At 34.1% G+C, this 20237-nt stretch overlaps 1 protein-coding gene across 1 annotated transcript in view; it reads left to right on the top strand.

The window, feature by feature from the left end:
- Positions 1 to 18831, top strand: part of LOC149527838 (kinesin-like protein KIN-14C) — a 40635-nt gene extending 21804 nt beyond the window's left edge. Inside the window, exons 10-22 of the mRNA XM_089812106.1 lie at positions 1484 to 1825; positions 1931 to 2012; positions 2131 to 2226; positions 2351 to 2530; positions 7136 to 7242; positions 7416 to 7594; positions 7926 to 8090; positions 8210 to 8463; positions 8641 to 8804; positions 16339 to 16536; positions 16720 to 17465; positions 17573 to 17721; positions 17833 to 18831. Coding sequence (XP_089668232.1) covers positions 1484 to 1825; positions 1931 to 2012; positions 2131 to 2226; positions 2351 to 2530; positions 7136 to 7242; positions 7416 to 7594; positions 7926 to 8090; positions 8210 to 8463; positions 8641 to 8804; positions 16339 to 16536; positions 16720 to 17465; positions 17573 to 17721; positions 17833 to 17978 — 2808 coding nt within the window. The 3' untranslated portion in view covers positions 17979 to 18831. The remainder of the gene's footprint in view (positions 1 to 1483; positions 1826 to 1930; positions 2013 to 2130; positions 2227 to 2350; positions 2531 to 7135; positions 7243 to 7415; positions 7595 to 7925; positions 8091 to 8209; positions 8464 to 8640; positions 8805 to 16338; positions 16537 to 16719; positions 17466 to 17572; positions 17722 to 17832) is intronic.
- Positions 18832 to 20237: the final 1406 nt, after the last annotated feature.

Genomic DNA, 20237 nt, shown 5'->3' with positions numbered 1-20237 from the left:
GCTACATTGTCAAGTACTTGAGTAATATATATAATGGACTAGTTAGTATTATGTGTGTAGAGTTTTCTGTCTTGACTCTTTAGTGACATGTTATATTGCCATAAATATCAATAAACAGCAACGATAGATAGCAACTAGATAGCACATAGATAGCAAAGATTGCACCCATATACCAGCATATCTAGCTATTACTATAGTGATTTGTTTACGTATGACATCATTTCAAATAGAACTCAGAAAAGGGGTAGCCATAGGTATATCTGTTAGCACATGTATGGATATGAGCATCTTGAAATAAAACCTTTATGTGGGTTTCTCTATCCCCTAATTCAATGCATATGCCTATGAATTTGGGTCTTATAATTAGGTCTTCCGATGATTTCATATGCATGTAGATTATCTGAAACTCATAAGCAGGGGATACTTAATGACTTAGATGTAGTAGAAGAGGCAGAGGGAACACATATCATCTTGTAATAGGAGGATGACCTCATTATTGAAGCATATTTCTTATATTCTAGATTTTATTTACACTATGCTGAATATATGTAATTCCAGATAAAATATGAGTTTGTTGAAAGAAACATTTCCTCAACAACAAACTAAAAGTTTACCAGATTGGCAATAGCTAGTTATCTGGATTTTGGACATCTCAACAATTCATTATCTTTATCATGAAACTCGAATGCATTTATTCTATTTTAAGTTTTAACTTTTTTTGCAAGATTGTCCAGGGGTGTGTTGCTAGACCAAGATTGGTTCACCTAAAACAAACCCATACCAGCTACCCAATAAGGCTGGAGGTGAGAAACACACCCCATTTTGCACTATAGTCAAATGAGGTACTATCCAACACAATACTAAACTACAATTGCCCTCCACTAAAAAATGAATTAAATTACTAAACTACAATTGTCCTCTATATTTATCTAATATCTGTTATCATTTTCTTGACTTGACTTTTTTTAATTCTCAACAAGAAAACAAAGATCAAAGGTTTGACTTCCACCCAACAAATATCAAACACAGTAAACAGAGGTTGACTTGTCATGGCTCTTCTACTGTTGAAACCTGATGTCATATGACAACGGTATGATTTTTTATTTTAATTCACATATTGTAATGTACAACACTTGAACAATTTCCATATCATGAGTAATTTGTAATTCACATTTGACATTTACAGATGCATTGAAATTAAATCATATCTTATATGATATTTAATATTTTATTTTGATCTGGCCTACATTTCATCATAATCTTTTCTTTAATGTGTCATACATCTAGGTTTGGCATTTTAAGTTTAGTGCAACTCTGTACCCAAACTTTGGGGGTATGTGCTGTGCATACTCTGTACTTATGCACCTGCTAGCTAAGTTGTGGCTTGCACCAAGTGCTGTTTACCCGTTCTTCTATCTAGTATTGCTTTTTTGTTCAAGAAGATATTGATAGCATTCAAATGTATCTAATAAACCATTTCTAGATGGAGAATACTCGAGTGGAAGATGAGAGGAAAGCAAAGGAGAAAGATCTAATACGACTTATAAAAGAGAGGGAGGAAAGTAAGGCTGCTATTCAGACCTTGAAAGAGGAATTAGAAATGATCGAGAAGAACTATCAGGAACACATGCAGAAATTGGAGTCACAAAAATGTGATGTTGAATTAGATTTGCAGAAAAAATTGAAGGAAACAGAAGATCTTTTAGATCTGTCAAAAAGGAAGACTGAAGAGCTAGAAGCAACCTCTGCTATGGAATTAGAAAGTGTGAGACTTAGGGATTCTTTGTACCAAAAGTTCTTGAGTGGCCATTTTCAAGCGCTTCAGGTTTCATGCTATCCATTATCTCATATGTTGTATGACTTTAGTGGTACATTAATGTAATACTGAATTTGTGAATTTGATGTTTTATCCATTCTGAAAATACCTCAGGAGACGAGAATGGTCTTTCAACAGACCAAAGAAGAAGTTGTTAAAGTGCAAAAGAGCTGGAAAACCGAAATTGAAATGCTGGGTAAGTTATGCACTATGTTATATATTATATATCAACTGTTTGAGAGGCATCCTTTGGAGTCATGGAAGGAAACATTTGCAACCTTCTACAGAAATTTTGATAGTTGTATGTGATACAGAAGAAGAACTAAAAGGAATAGCAAATGTTGCGACAAAGTATCACAAAGTTCTTGCAGAGAATCGGCAACTGTACAATGAAGTTCAAGATCTAAAAGGTGTGTTTGATATTTGATTTACCATTGTATTGTAGTGATTTGATGGGTGTAGCTCTAGTGATTTCATGGGCATTCTAAAACCCATATTTATTCTTTCTAATTCTGAACTTACTTTGAGTCCCAGGAAATATTCGTGTGTATTGTAGAGTGAGGCCCTTTATTTCTGGTGAGTCTGGGAGATACACTACAATAGAACACATTGGTGAAAATGGAGAGTTGATAATTATTAATCCCAACAAGGCAGGCAAGGATTCTCAAAGGATGTTTAACTTCAACAAAGTCTTCGGTTCTTCTGCAACTCAAGGTATAGCAGTTTAAACTTTAAATACAAGGAATTTATTTGAAACAAGCTGATTTGTGGGCATTTGTTTTGGAAAGGCATAAAAGATGATAAAATAAATGTGCTTTTACAATAGTAATCCAATGTCACAATCCACACAATCACAAAATGAAGCCTAAGATCTATGTACAAATCAAATGATAAGCAATAACACCATAGAAAAGACTTTACATTGCTCTATTTCGACCTGAGTGCTTTTGAATTCTGTAGCTTATTTTTGATATCAATATGATAGTATGAAGGCTTGATGCTTGATATTGACAGTGATAGCTCTTGATACTGAAAATACTTAGATAATTAACTATACTGTAGGTGCTTAAAAGTGCTAGGAGGAAAATGAGTGAGTGAAAGTCTTATTCATATGCCTCACATAGCATTTGATCAATGGTGTAATGAACCTATGAAATTGAGGTCACTTGGCTTGGACTGCAGTGCTGGCTGTCAACTGTGAAGTTACATCTCCTTCCAGAAAAATCAAGAAAAGATCAGACTGCTGCCAATCAATGTGTCTTTATTTTATGTAGAAAGAAAGGAATCAGATTTTGGCTAAGTTGCCTGTTTGGATTCTGGTACCGATTCAGATTTGAGATTCGTGTTCAAAATTCATCCTAATTTTTTTGGGTTCATCCGTACAAAAACATACGTTTTTAAAAAATATATTTGTGTGTGTGTATATATGCAACAACAAATAAGTCCATACATCACTATGCTAATAGTAAGGCAACATAGCAAAATACACCACCATTTCTATGTTTCAATTCAACAGGATATTAATTGCAGCATTCAGCCATACATACAACATGATACACTTGCTTGGTCACATGAATGGAACATATTTCCATATCACGGGCACAGGTGAGAATAAAAAGAATTGTCAAAAGATAAGTGCAGTTATCTGAATTTTAATTTTGTATTGGTTAGAGGATTTCTAAGCAGGAGATTAAAAGTTGGCAACGTCCATACAGCCACGAAAATGCACTTCCTTACGAAGGAGAGGACTTAGAATTTTTTTTGAAAAGTTACAAAAAGCAATGTAAAAGGAAGTGCATTTTCGTGGCTGTATAGCCACAGGCTTAAAAGTTGACATTCAAATTTTGAGTCCTGGATTCAAAGATATCATATCTTTTTTAAGGACATTACTCTATAATCTTCAATTTGGATGTCACCTATTATCAATTTGGATTTCCTCTATAAGCAAGTATTCGTTTTCATTCACAAAATGCATAAATAACATAAAACCATCTTTTTGGTTTTTTTAGCAGTAACTTTAGGGTTGGGAGGATCAAATAAACACTTAAAAATAGTCCAAAAAAATGTTTTGAGATCAAATTCAGCCCAGGTTTGGCCACTGGGCAGCAACTTATTCAAAATTCGCTGTAAATTCTGCCCTGGTTCCTCTCACAGAATTTGCAGCAAATTTGTAGCTCTGCAAGAGAATTTGGACAGAATTTGACAAAGACCAGACTTTGTACAGAATTGAACCAAACTTTGAGGGTTGCTGGAGAGAATCTGGTAACTTAGGATTTTGGTTTTGAAGTTTCTTGTGAGAACCATTGACTTCTCAAAGAAGCCCAATTTTGTCTTGTAGTGACAACTATCTCCTACAATGAAATTAGATTTGTTGTCTTGTAGTGACAGCTGTCCCCTAGAAGGAAATTAGATTTTGGTTATGTTTTATTTCTGTTTTGCATCTTACACTGACTTCTAGAAATGGGCCAAATCAGATTGTTTACTTGCCTGACACGACAAGTTAATGAACTACCCAAAGTAGGAATATATAGACTGCTAGGTTGTTTGGTTATGCTGAATTTTTTGGTTAGCTTTTGTGCACGATTTGGATCTTGGGATGGAACCTGCGAGAGATTACCTTTGTTGCTGTATGCTGTTGTTTGAGCTCTACATAGTCTTGGGATGAAACCCTCAAGAGTTATTCTTTGCTGTGTGGTATCGTTCAGACTCTAGATTCTATATTGAGTTCTGTGTAATATGAAAGCTTAAATTACTGTTGTGAAAAAATTCAATTTGTTTCAATAATAAATATATTCCCAAATTTACAGTTATCAGGTAAAACTTGTTATTTGATGCTTCGAATCTGCATAAGCATTTTTGACTATTCTTTTCCTGAATCAATATTGTGTAATCATTTATTTATTTTGAGTTTTAAATAGTTAATAAAAACAAAGTTCAGATCATATAGACCTTAAAGTCTTTACAAATGGTGAAGATTAAATGACAAGATCAATGGATGAGAGAATTTGACGGCAGGACCTATGACACACATGGATTGATGAGGTGGAAAGACAAGGTAGGATGTAAATGTATAGAGGAAATAACTAAATATTAATTTTATCTAATAAATTAATTTGAATTTAGTTAATTTTGGAAGGGAGTGTTAGCTAATTAAATTATTTTTTAAATAAGAGGAAAATGAATTAAAAAATAAAACAAAATATTGATAGACAAGGATAAGGAATCAATTGTCTAATAAAGTTTATTAATTTAATAGAAGAAAAATTAGTTGAATTAAATAATTTAAGTTTCCGGTTTGGATTTGGGTTCCAACTTCATTCAATTTCTATGGGGTGGGTTCAAATTCATTTGGGTTTGTCCATACAAACAATAACACACGTATATGCAGCAATTAAGTTCAACTATACACCCTATGCTAATACTAAAGCAACATATCAAAATATACCACCATATATGTTAACCTTTTATTCAAAATGACATATAGAACATGTCTTTTGGCCTTCTTGATGGTCTATTTTACGGTTGGAGGGTCTAATAGACTAAAGTAGACAAAAACTATTAAAAATTAAAGAAAAAGTCATTTTTTGCCCAAAGTTGGTGTAGGCTCTGCCGCTAGGTTTCAATTTGGCTTGAAATCCTGCCTGGGTTCAGACTTTGCAGTGAATTTTCTGCCGATCGTACTTGACTTTGGGTGTGCCAAGGCAAATCTTCTAACTTAGTCAATAACTAATAATATTTAATTTATAATGGATGCAAGACTTAATGAGAAGGTGATGACAAAAAGAAGATCTAATGCTTAAGTGCTTTTTAGATGTCTATAAGCCTATATCCTACAGAGTACAATGGCCATAAAAAATAATGTTTGAGAGTATAAATGACAGATATGAATTCATATTGACATTTCTGGTTAAGTATTTTGTTTACATCCTTTCGGTATAAATATTTGATCTTTCTAGACCGTCAAATGGGCAATCTACATTATTTTTGATTGTGATTACGTTAATGTGTCAAGTTAATATATGGTCTACCTTTTCCAGTTTTCATCTTTTTTTTAAACCACGGAACAGGCAATATATCTTGCTCTTGATTGTGATATGTTACATCTGTGTAGGTCACTCAGGCTACCTTATGAATTTACAAGATAATTATCTCTAGCAACTGTTCATAATATCATAATAATGACATGTGGGGTTCACAGTGCATACTAATAAACTGACTGAAGAAATTTGAATTGACCTAATGGCTGCTTATGTCACATTCTTGCTTCCTGAACCTAATTAACCTTAACCACATTCACTCTATTTAAAAGTAGAATTTTGATCATCACTTCTCATTCTTTGCTGCCTATTTAGCAAGGGTTGTTATCTCTGTAGCATACCATCTGAAGTTACATGGTTGGAAAGGTTTAAGAAATAAATGCCAAAATGAACAATAGATTATTCAAGGCTTCTTTGTAAATTGAGATGGCTGTGGTCAAACTGCAATATAAGTAAGATCTTTTATTGAAACATAGTCAGCTTGCTATTTCTCGATTCTTGACATAGGGAAGCAACTTATTGAAGTCACTCTACTTTTTTGTTCTTGCCTACTGTGAACACATTGACTCACCTGGGCCCTGAAGGCTTGTGGACATATTTATGCCGACACTATTTGAACGATTCTTGATATTATGTGTTTCTTAGGAAAGTTTGACATCTTATTCCCTTTATTTTGAGCCTATTTGATACACTAGCTTGTTTTTTAATATAATTGTTTATTAGTAAGGTGGAAACATTTGACAACCATATGCAGATGGTATGCAAACAGCTAATGGGAAGGAAAGTGTGTCAGGAACATAATTGATTTAATTTTGTTTAATGACAAGGCTTCATCTAAGGGCATGTTAGTCTTGTTTTCTAGGCCACTTCTAAAAACGTTAAAATTACAATAGCATTTGGTTTCAAAGCTCAAACTTGATATATAACACGATTTATATAAATGAGTACTTATAAATCTTTTGCTGGTCAATTATTCTTTTTAGCTTCACTCCTTTAAAAATATTAAATAAACTCAGAGAGTCAATATCATTTCATTTGTTAACATCTAAAAGCATTCCTTTAATGTTGAAAGCTTAATTTTTGCTTAACATAATTACAGAGGAAATTTTTCTAGACATGCGAACATTGACTTTGACTTATATAAATATAAGTACTAATTAATCTTTTGTTGGATAATTATTTCTGTTCAGCTTCTTTCATTTTCAAATTATTAGATAAATTTAGAAAATCCATGGCGTTTCATCTGTTAACATCTAAAAGTTTGCATTTCATTTGTTCACAGAGGAAGTGTTTCTAGACACACGACCATTGATCAGATCTGTTCTAGATGGATACAATGTATGCATTTTTGCATATGGTCAAACTGGTTCTGGAAAGACTTTCACAATGGTATTTCTGCTTTTCACAATGCTTTGGCTTTAGTAGTTAGGAGGTTCCTTTGTATCTTTTAACTGTCCAAGGTCATTTATTTCTCTGCATGCAAGTTTGTTTGAGGAACTATTCATTTTCATTATAATTTTCTCTATATGGTCTTGATTTTTGCCATTCTTGTCTGTGACCAGACTGGTCCAAATTCATCATCTGAGGAAGACTGGGGAGTTAATTACAGAGCAATAAATGATCTTTTTCAAATTTCGCAAAAAAGAAGAGAGGTGTTTAGATATGAAATTGGTGTCCAAATGATTGAAATATATAACGAACAAGTTCGTGATCTACTTGTAAATGATGGATCACAAAAAAGATATCCTCTCAAGCATTTTTGTGTCATGAATGTAGCAATCAAATATTGGTTTGTTAATTAGATTTTTTTTAATGATGTGCAGTGTACTTTTAGTTGGACATTCTTTTCTGTATCTTGAGTCCTGTTGGCCGTTGCTTTAACAACTCTTGTGACGACTACCGCCTTTCTTCTTTCACTAAATAAGATTTTTTTATTGTGCTTAGCCTTTTATTTTGGTTTCTCATCATGCTTATTATACTTTTCCTCATTGTTGTATCCATTAATTATATACCCGAGAAATGCCAGCATTTTTTATATGACTTTTTACAATTGTTATCTTTGACTTACCTACACTTGGGATCCGAAGCATATCTCAGCAAAGTGGACTCAGTGTTCCTGATGCTAGCATGTTTCAAGTTGAATCAACAGCAGATGTTCTAGATTTGATGAAAATTGGTCAGAGGAACAGGGCAGTAGGTGCCACTGCACTTAATGAGCGTAGCAGCCGCTCTCATAGGTGCTAATGTTGGATTCCTTTAAATCCTTTATATCTGTTTCCTAACATATATTTTCCTTACATAAACAATTGCCTTGCGACTTCTGTTAAAAATATTTCTATGATCTATCTATTTGCAGTGTCCTGACTGTACATGTGCAAGGAATAGACTTATCTTCTGGAGCAGCTCTCCGAGGATGTCTTCATTTAGTAGATCTGGCTGGTAGTGAGAGGGTAGACAAATCAGAGGCCACTGGTGATAGACTTAAAGAAGCACAGCATATAAATAAGTCTCTCTCGGCTCTTGGAGATGTTATATATGCTTTAGCTAATAAAAGTGCTCATGTACCATATCGTAACAGCAAACTTACTCAAATTCTTCAGGATTCCTTGGGTATATGACAAATCTGTTGTCTAATGCTACAACTTAGTATTCTCAATTGTGTTGTCATTGTAATTCTAAACTACGGCAACTAGGCTAGTGTCAAGTTCTGTGACCAATCAATTTTGTCATCTTGTTATTATAGATAATGTTTTATACTACTGATTGGATTGATTTCTCTTTGCAAAGGTGGGCAAGCAAAGACACTTATGTTTGTTCAACTTAATCCGGACATTGAATCTTATTCGGAAACAATTAGCACATTGAAATTTGCAGAAAGAGTATCTGGTGTGGAACTGGGTGCTGCACGTAGCAATAGGGAGAGCAAAGATGTTCGAGACCTGAAGGAACAGGTGCTTGGTTCGCCCCCTTTTTTCTACATACTTTACTTATGCTGTCAGGTTGTATATATACATCTGATTTATTCGAGACTCTTAGAGGTTCGCTGATTCAACTCTTCTGAATAGGATACTTTCTATATTGAATTCATTGCTGCAGATGCTCTGCAATTACTTTTTTTTTTCTTAAAGCCTAAGGTTTGGTCTTCTAATGTTTTTGGAAGTTCTAAAACTTTCATAGACTAATAATGTAATAAAGATGAATTTGCACGTCAAATAATCCATCTTTAAGAACATTCTAAAATACATGTAGATTGCATTTACAAGAACACTTTTATATGCACAGCATTAAGATTGTAACGCTATAGGGTTGCTGTGGATATTTATGTTAGCTTAGTTGAAGAATATATGGTGCAGGATGACCTGGGGGATTGCCAAATTGAATGAATCTCCTTGATGTTCTGTACAAGGTTTCTTTTAGCCAATCTATCCCTATCAAGAAAAATGAATAGGGAACTTAATATAGAAAACATGGTAGCCATAATTCAGAAGTACTCAGAACTTTGGAAGCAATTCACCAAATCCTCATTGCATTATTAATGATCAATTCCTTATGTTGGCATTGGCATTGCCGGGAATGAAGCCTGTTGGGGACTTGAACAAAACATAATTCTGTGCTCATTCCAAAGTCTTAGGGCATATTGTTTTATTGGTTTAAGTGAAAGTGTTCATGCACAGTATGACTATTTACTTTGAGACTCATTTTGGAATAACTTTTGTGATCCTAATTAATTTTGAGCACCTTACTCAGGAGTCGTATTTGAAGAATTTTCATTGGAGGGAGCCCCTAGATTATGGTTTGTTAATGCTGATATATTGGAAGAAGTTGGGTCTTGAGCTGGTGCTATTGAAGTAGATGTGTGAATACTTGGTAAATGAATTGCAATTGTGCATGTAGAATATTATTCTACATAAATAAGATTGATTGCTCCTTTACTTTCCTTAAAATTTCTTTAAACTTCACACCTATTTCCTCCATATATTTGACAACTGTGGGGGTGCTTGGGCCTTGTGTTCAGGCACCCTATCATGTTTTCTCATCCAAGACCTGTTATAGTTGAACTCCAATAATAAATTACAGATATTATATGATTGATTTAAATCAGGATGATTTGAATATACATGTGCCATAGGTTATGTTTTCCTTAAACCCTAATTGATTTTATGAACTATATTTTTGATAATTGTCTAATATGATTGTAGGATCTCAACAAGGATCTATCTTAAACATATTTTTTGGGATAGATCCTTAAACTATATTGCATTTCATGTTTTTATTGAACTTATGATTTTTGGGGCAAAATTTAGGGCAATTCCAAAAAGGGACATCATACTGGAAGATGCATTCCATCACAGACAAACAATCTCTTCAAAAAACGTATTGATAATAGAAAAGTCTGCAAGGTGATGAGTGTGTTTAGATGGTCATAAACTTATACGAAGATGGACAGAAATTCTCGTTCTCTTTGAATTCCCTCATTAGATATCAGACACATGCATGTATTTGTAAGCATTATGCCCATTTTCCACAACTGGTTTGGCCCATTCCATTTTGCCAACATCATTCAGCTTTAAACTAACACAATGGACCTAGTAAGACCTTCATTAGTCTACCTGTAATAATATAATTATCTGCAGTGTCAACCTATGTGTCCCACATTCTTTTTGCCCACCTCTATCTCAGTTTCTTCCAAATTTGGCCCATAAGTCCTAGTGTTTTTAATTTTCATAAAGGCTCAATTGACTTAAAAAACTATCTTACTTAAAGAAGAAACTAGGAAATTTAGGAACATCCTGTTTTTCCTATCAATTCATGTTCATAATAGTGCAATCCTTCTTCCTCCGCACGGTCTTCTGCTTCATAGTACTTCTGGTAAAATCTGTCACCTAATCAGTTGAAATGGATGCCTATTATCTGTATTGGGGGCTGATGCTTTCCTATTAGGGGCTCTAAAATGCAAACAGAAACTTATTCTAGGATGAAAATGAAAAATTAGAATTGTGAAAATCAAAACAACCTTAATTAATTTTTGAAAGGTTGAAAATAATAAAACAACAAATTTCTTGGAAATTACAATTTAAAGAAGAAAATTATAAGAAAAAAATTTAGACTTTTACTTGTTTGCATTCAAGGCCATAATAGTATGGAAAACCACCCATTGCAATCGTTGTATCCATTTCCTTTGTTTTTTCAACTGATGCTTTCAAGTAGTTTCAAGTACCATGTTGGTGAAGTTCAATGTTGGATCTATCATCCCTTTGATTGATGAACTGGAGGCTAAAATTTGCTCATGGCGTTGGAGGAGCATAAAAAGCAGCTACCTATTAGTTTTGCTTCACCTTTGCCCCTTTTCCAGAATCTTGTCTCATTTAGCTATCATCTCCCACAATCTCTGGTTAAATATCCTTGCACACTACTGAATTATGTCTAGGTATGTGGGCAAGGTGATTAATGCCGTTTTGAGTTTCAACACCAGAATACATGTAAAAAACTTGCCCTTTCTAGGCCAAGTTTGTGAACACCAATATTTAAAAACTTTTAGAACCTATATTGTAGAGAGAAATAAACAGTGCTAGGGTTGACGAATAAAATTTAAAAAAGCAAAGAACAATTTAAAGAACAAACAGGAGGAAATTATAAATTTGGGGAATTTTTCCTTTTAAAAATTTAAACCTGGAAACAAAAAAGAACAGAAAGAAGAGAAAGAACAAGGGAGGAGGGCAACGATGGAAACTTGGAAGAATGTAGAGAAAGGAAAAGTAAAGAATTGCTTCTGGACATAGTTCAAAATATCTCAGATATATCTGTGATAAATCTGCTTATCATAATATTATTTGGCTCCCGAGAAATAACATCCACTTATCTTGGATAAGTTATTGTAGGCAAGTTTCGAAATATCACAGAAAATTTGGTGTATTGGCAATATTTCTCTGTTTTATTGCGATAAGTAGCAAACTTATCGCCCACAGGCCAGTTATAGGTCCAGAAAACATTTTTTGATTAGAAAAAAAGATTTGGAGAGGAGAGAAAGGGCAAAAAAGAGAAAGAAAGTTCCATTATGATTGGAAAAACAGATTTTAAGTTCCCATATTTTTCTGAGAAGTTTCTGACTAATCTCTGATATTTCCCAATATCTTTTTTTTGCCCTCGGCAATAAGCTGCCGAGAACGATATTTTGAACTATCCTTCTGGATGCTGGAAAAACTAATAGAAGAATGCCAAACTCTTTTTGTGTGCCCATCTATTCATATAATCTTCAAGAACAAAACAATATTTAGCCCTTGCATACAAACAATCAGCTCCTTCAAGCAAAATTGAGGTTAAGTGTGAATTGTGAAAGTGAGTGAAAAATTAAAATGGGCAAACAAGGGTGGAAAGGGTTACTTAGATGTTGCAATGCTCCAGGGGCCATTTTTTAAAATTTAATTGTATTTTTTAAAAATTAATGTTTTTAAAAGACTTGTCAGATTCAGACACAGATTCAGACATCTGACCAGACTTGTGAATCTCGAGACTTGTCTAGCATGTGAATTGAGGCCACAGATTTGCAGGCTCTATCATGGACTCGGATCTGTCTGATCCACATATTCTACCAGGGAGTCTCAGTGCTCTGATCTACATCCTTTTGTGATTTTTACTTAATACATTACATAATGGAAATTAAGTCTACAGGTATGTTTTAGTAACTGACTAGGTTCTTGTGTGTGCACCTTTACTCCTATGTGAACAAGAATGTAGATTTACATCTCAAATGTCTGGTTGAGTAATGTAAATTGTCAATGTAGTGGGAATCAGAAAACAAAAGAGCCCAAAGATGCCTAGATAAGAAAGAAAGGGAGCTGATTCAAACTGGTCCTCATTAATTGTATGCTTCATTTTAAATTACATTTATTCATAGAATTTTCATAACCTCGTTAATTTCATGTCTTTTGGAGAATGTAGAGGTTGAGAAGTTTTTTAGATCTGATTCTATCTGTTCCTGTGGCTAATTTTTCTGATCCAATGAGTGTATGGCTTGAATATTTTGCAAAAACTGTCAGATTAAGTACACATTATTATTATTTCTATATGTCGTGATTGAATTTTTTCATACAGCATACCCAAAATAACTCTCAATGAATGAGAACTTGAGAATGAGAACCATGGACTCAATACAACCAATATGTTCAAAGATCGCATAACTTTTGGGCATTGCATATATCTGGCTGAGAATAATTTTAAAGCTCTTTATAGTCCCTCTCGATTTATCAGAGGTGTACATAGAACTTGCCCAGAAAGAAAATGCAGGGAAAACAGCAATGGATCATTAGATGCAAGCTGAAGTGACACACACACACACACACACACACATATATGTATATATACAATGCATACTATAGAAGAGGAAGAGATTGTCTACCTGTAGCAATATTTTTACTATACCTTTGGTGATATTTATTGTGAAGCACTGTAATAGATTATCAACTATGGACATAGACCGCGACCAGAAAGCAGATGCAGGGAAAATCATGACATTTGCAAGCTGAAATAATGGAGATATATACAATGCATACTACAGTGGAGACAGATTGTCTAGTTGTAGAATATTTCATACACGGATTCTAATACTTCATTTTATTTGAGGAACCCATGGATTGGATAGCCTGTTAGGCTGATAATTTGTACAAGGTCCCCTTTTAATAAATGTATTACTTCTCCGCCTCCATATAATGTGTGGGGGACTAGTAGAAGCACCCTCAAGTAATGAATGCTGGGATGTTGTTCTTGTCTCACTGTTTATTTGTGAATTTCATTTTGTTGCTTGAGTCTTAGGACTAGGTTGAATCAGTCCTGGCTGCCCAATGTCCTTAAAGCAGATGAAGGTTGAGCTTTGAAGAGGACACTAAATTTATCCGTTCAATGGCACATCAGCTTCATTGGCTTGAGTGTCTGCTGTTGCCCATGCTACCATGAATCTCCGACACGACCCTTGAGCAAAACATTTTAACATTTGAAACTAAGTCACAAAGTTCGAGTTCATCAATCATAAAATTTGGATGAAATTTGGCAAGGGTAATATTTTGGATAAAAATTGACATTAAATTTAACTTATTTAAATTTATTTATTTTTAAATATAAGTAATATATCCACAAAATTGTAAATAGTTTGACATTGCTAAATAATTAAACTAAATAACTCAATATTATTTTAAAATAATAAATAACAGTATTATATTTAATATCATAAAATTCAGATGAAGTTTGAAAAGGGTAAGAATTCGCTGAATTTCGAAGATCATGGATGAAATTCAGCGTATCCTGTGGTTTAGTTTGAAAATGACAAACAGAAAGTTCGCTGATATTACTTTCACATCTTGGAGATTTTGCACATATTTAATTTCGATGACCCAAAAAGGTCCTAGGTATTGCAACATGTTTTATTTAATAACTGATTTTGGAATCGAACAATACTGACAATTTCAGACTGTTCACCTCGCCCTTGTATGTTGAAGGTTATATTTTTAGATAGGTCATACGATTCTTTTTAAATTATCTGATCGTTCTCTGGGATGTCTATTGAGCATCTACTGAGCTAAAATATGCATTGCATGGGCGAGTGTTGGCCATGCACCTATACGAACCTATTTTGTAACCCCCATAGAGGGGACCCCAATCAGACTTATCAGACTTGTACCACATACCCATATTTAATGTATCCAAATACAGGGTAGAAAATGGCACATAAAAATGCCCAAAAATGGAAAAAAAGGCTAAAAAAGGGCAAAAAGTGGAAAAAATTACTAGGAAAAAAGACTGACCCAAACAATGGCTATAAAGATGGGAACTTAGTATCCATATATTCGGTAGTCCATACATCAGGTACAACCAATTTTAATTTTTTAAAAAAAGTTCAAAAAAGGCCTAAAATTTGTAGGTCCCAATACTAGGTTCATAATCATTGTTATCCATATGGTCATTGGGCCCCTATATTTTCGGGCGGACGTATATAAGGTAGAAAAAAGGTGCTGAGTATTCTCTGTACACAGACATTGGAGCATTTCTAGATGGAGCGCTGCTGGTTGAATAAAATTGTACAGCTTGAGAGATATCATGTTGATTTTAGTAATCTCCTATGCAAGATGTTTTGCTCATTTCTTTATGTTCTCTGTGCTGGACATTTTGTCAATGATGTCATTGTTGGAGTTTGACATGTTTGAGGAGCTTGACCCAGCTTGAGCTGCTTGAGGAGCTTGAACTGCTTGTGTGTTTGCTTGAGCAGTCTGGGTGCCTTCTTGTCCAGCTTGTGTGCCTACTTGGAATGTGTGAATGAATGAGCACATAGAAAGAATATGAGGCCCTGCATTACTTTAACGTGGTTGCAGACACATAAAAGGTGTGATCAATTCTTTATGGACCGATGTTATTATTTCAAAAGTGACCCCATGTTTTCAAAACGCGGGTTATTATTATTTTGGCCGTGTGAGCAAGTCATGATGTGCTACGTTGAGTTTTAATTCTGGACTGGGCGGTGGGTTTTAATAAATTGTAGCTGTGCGTTTTAAGTCCAGGAGTGCTCGGCGACAATTTTCAGTTTCACTGAACGACTGATGTGTGTTGCAACGAGTGTGGGAAAATGATACGAGTGCGGTGAGGTTATGTTCATCAACATCTAAGAGGCGAAAATTGCTCAGCCTTAGAGAATGTCTAATACATGAGTCAAAGGTGTTAGATCTCGATCAACATCTAGGTGAAGTAGTTCATTGCCAAAGGTAGATAATGTGATACTACTACAGCTCCAGTTCAAGCGCAGGTCAGCACTACGGAATGTGCCTGTTGTCTTTTAGTTCACATATAAGAAATGTTAAGATGAAAGAAAGATTCTAAGATTGTTATTGTCTACCTAATTTTTGAAAATTAATTTTAAATCTCATGTCAATTTACATTTACTGCTTTTGTGAAAAATATTTTTACTCCAGAACTGTGCCATAAGTTGGTTCTCATTCGAGGTGTTACGATGACAAAAGAGAAGTGGGGTTATAAACAATGTACAAGATTTGGACCTTGAGAACATAAATTGGTCCGCTTTTCTAAAATTGTAACATTAAGTACATGCTCGTTCCATGTAAAGTTTAAGTCTTTTAATTCACATATAAGAAATTTTAAGATGAAAGAAAGATTCAAAGATTGTTATTGTCTACCTAATTTTGGAAAATAAATTTTAAATCTCATGTCAATTCACATTTATTGCTGCTGTGAAAAATATATTAACTCCTGAATTATGCCATAAGTTGGTTCTCATACGAGGTGTTAAAATGACGAAATAAAACTGGGGTTATAAATGAAGTGCAAGATTTGGAACTTGAGGACATAAATTGGACCGCTTTTCTAAAATTGTAACATTAAGAACATGCTCGTTCCATATAAAGTTTCATTACTAGTAGTGCAAGTTAATTTGTGAATGTTGTCTATGGACCTTGTTTTGAAATTTTGTTCTTTTAACTTTTGCAGGTTGCAATTTTGAAGGATGTTATCACAAAGAAAGATGCTGAGATTGTCCGTTTGCAAAATAATTCTCAGGATGGTTATGTTCCTAATGACAAACTTAGAGGGAAAGTTGCAAACTTAACACAGTCAAATAAAGTGGCAACAGGTCGACAAGGTCATAAGAACCAAAGCCTGACAATTTGCAGGAGGGGAAGCAGCGAGGCAAGATTTTCAAATTGTTAATGTTGGATCTTTTTTTGGATGATATAATAATATATCTATTCATTTTGTTTGAATATTGTATGGATCATGCACTAAAAAAGTGATATTTGAATATTTCAAATAACACCTGAATTCCTTTCAACATTCTCATTTTCCGACTGATCCAGTGAATGCTCTCTGTAGGGTCATCAAACATTGTCTGGTCAAGCGTTCAAGTGTTCCTTGAGGCAATCAACTAATTCCTGTCAGGATTGTGAATCTACTTCAACTGGGGATTCTGATGATATATATGGTAAGTACGGTATGCCAGTTGCAACCCAACATGCTATGGCTTCAAAGAGGTCTTTGGATTCTAAGATGGAGCTTACCTCCTCTCAAGTTACTTGTTCAGAAACTCAGCTCCAGAAAGACTCATTCATGGAGGAGGAAAATGTTTCAAAAGAATGTCAAGACGGGGTTCGTAGCAGTTCCAATTCTTCACTTCTTGGAACTCTATCTCAGGATGAGACAACCAGTCAATGCAGTGTGAAGATGGGGAAAATGCATGAGAGAGATATTTCTTTGTTTGATAAAAGGGTTTCAGATGATGAAAATGTTTCACAATATAGTGATAAGCATTTTGATGTTGGATCACATGTGACATCAATGTCAGAGTTATTGCAATACAAGGATCAGAGAATGCCTTTTAAACAGGATGCAGGACATGTGGGATGCTTTCATTCTTCTCTTGAATTGACAGAGAATGCTTCTCCAGACGTTGAACTTTTTGCTCTTAAAGATGGAGACCTCGATGAGAGATTGAGTGAAATTTCCGATGGAAATCTATCAATGGGAACTGAAACGGACGGCTCTATTTCAAGCATTGTTGAACTTACTCTTTTCCCAGAGAAAAAGGAATCTGGCAAGCTTATTCCTGAAAATGACAAAAGGTCCGGCATAAATGTTCTGAACCTTTGCCTTGGAAGTCATAGATGAAATCAAGCTTGATGAAGTGGGAAGTATTATTGATTATTAACCTCATGAATTTGCATTGCAGATTGATGACACCTTCACATATTCCAAGACCACCAGGAAAGTTCCAAAGCAGAGCATCAGCAATGCCTCATACCAGAGCTGCAAAATCCTCGAGTGTTGCACGAGGAACAGATCGTTCTTCAGCAAGACGACTAAATGGGCAATCAGCAAGTAAGCTTCCATTGAATTTTTTTCCTGACTGCTATGTTTACTAGTGTAGCAGATGTTATCCAATTGATGCTAACTCCCGTGGGCTAGTATTTTCATATTCATCTGTAGCAGTTGACGCTTCTCGGAGGAAAGGATCTCAAAGATCAGTATCCGTTGATTCCACTCAAGCATCAATATGCCGGCAGTCAATTTCTCGCCCTCAGGGTGTCAGTAGCCAACTCTCGGGCTGCTCTTCGTCCTCAAAACGATGGCAGTGACATTGTACGTTTCTGTTCAATGGGTACATAATACAGCAAATGCGTCATACATTAAAGTACTTTTAGCAAATACCATTCATTTTAATGACCGTCAATCATAATCTTTCATGATTATTTGGTCATGTAGCAGTGCTGGCCCTTTATACATAAATGTATCCAAGATATTGCCCACTGTGTCTAGAATCAGAGGGAAATAGGATTTTTTGGGTAAAGCTATGCATGCAATGTTTAGTCGCTCCAGCTTCCTTTTGTTGTACAGGTAGTATTTTTGAAAATCTTTCCTCCAGTTCTCTGCTTCCTGGTGACGGATCACAGAATGTGATCTAAAGCCAAAGAATTCCCGGAGTTAAATCCAGAATCAACATTGAACGATGCTGAAAGATCTATATAATTTTTTAACCTAGAAAGTATTCAAAAGTGAGATGGCTAATAGACACTACTTAAAGTTGCAGAAATACGATTGCCCTGTCCAGAAATTCAAACAAGGTGCAAACATACTTACTTTGCCTTGAGAGACTACAAACTTCGTGGAAATCTAGTTGTGACATGCCGAATGCTTTATTCTTTGCTTGATTTTGTATCAAATTCCACAGTGGAGTGGTCTCAATTGCTGATTGCAGAGATATGTATGACATATATAGAAGATTAAATGAGGCACAAATTTTCTTCTTTGAGGCTAATGAATCCCTGGAACTCTAAGATATGAACAAAGATCCATGGTACATATAGCATGCATAGAGAGACAGGTCTCAATAATTAGTAACAATTGTATATTGCAAATCTTATCTACGATTGTTGGGCCTCACATTCTCAAATATTCAAATTAAAATGCTTATACCATTAACTTTTTACATTAGTGGACTGCAAAGCTTGTTTCCAATATTATATATTGACGGGAAATTGATAGTTTTGCGTGCCTGCTTTTTTCCATTTTGTTCTCCACATATGAACATTTTACATGCCCAAAATAACAGTTTCTTGCAATTTTAAATTAAAATAACTATTGTTTACCAATAATGACAATATATTTCAGAACAAAATGAATAATGTAGAATCTTATGTTTACTTGATTCAATAGTGAGTGCATATTTCTACTAACCAAAAGATATAACTTTTATTTTGGTATGTTTACTTCAATTTAAGTGTTCATTGGTCATTTAAATGTCTGCATGTTTTTTTATATGAAAGTAGCCAAAACAAAGGGGCTGGCCCAAAACATCAGTGGTGTAACTACCAGAAAAAAACCAGCATGTTGACCATTCTTTAAACAATTGCTTTTTGCAAGTACATAGAGTAAAATGCAACATAAATGCATTTATATTTAGTTGGCGCAAGGGAACTATTGTGAAAACTGCTATGCATTGAATAATTAATTTTAAAAATTATATAAGACTATTTTTTCCTTTCTAATTTAATTATTAAATGCTATTGAACTGTCCACAGAATCTTTATCTTCACCTTATCTGATAAGAGTGCACATCTTTACAAACTGCAAATATGGCACTTCACTCTGATAATTTAGTGCATATTCTTTTTATGTTGTGATTTTCCCTATCAAATTTAGTTGTTCATTGGTCCTCTTTAATGTCTGACTGCTAAAAATAGTTAAATTCATCACCACTACTTACAAGATAAGCAAGATTAGAGTAGCCAAAAATATTAAGTTGCAAAAAAAAAAAAAAAAAAAAATTATATATATATATATATATATATATATGAGATTTTTTTGGAGGTGCCATTCTTTTGGAGGTGCCTATGTTTATAAGTTGTGTAAGTGCATTAGACAATTGAAAAGGACACGTGCGCGCGCATGCACACACACTAGTAGCAGTCGAAGCCAAATGAAAAATATTATGTTACTTTTAATCGTGATAGTATATTTGTTTATTTTAACATTTAAATTATAATATATTAATAAAATAATATTATACTTATATTATTTGTAATCTAGGATAATATTTTATTATTATTAAATAGTTTATAATTAACTTTAATATCATATTTACAATTATAAAATTAGGGTTTGGGTTGGGATCAGGGTTAGAATTAAGTTTAGGGTTAGGTTTAAGATTATGATTAGGGTTTGAATATGAATAATATCATGTATAGGTTTGGGATAGGGATTGCAGTTAGGGTTTAGAGTTTGTTATTAAAGATCAACATTCAATGTTTACGATTACAAATGGGTTGGATTTTAGCATTTAGGATTTAAAGTTATGTTTATGGTTAGGGTATTAGTTTAAAACACAGTTACTTTTA

The sequence above is a fragment of the Cupressus sempervirens genome, unplaced genomic scaffold (assembly GCF_028749045.1).
Source record: "Cupressus sempervirens isolate cs-2001-9-10 unplaced genomic scaffold, ASM2874904v1 CseChr00s100002_03, whole genome shotgun sequence".
Lineage (NCBI taxonomy): Eukaryota > Viridiplantae > Streptophyta > Pinopsida > Cupressales > Cupressaceae > Cupressus > Cupressus sempervirens.
This window is presented reverse-complemented; position numbering and strand designations above follow the sequence as displayed.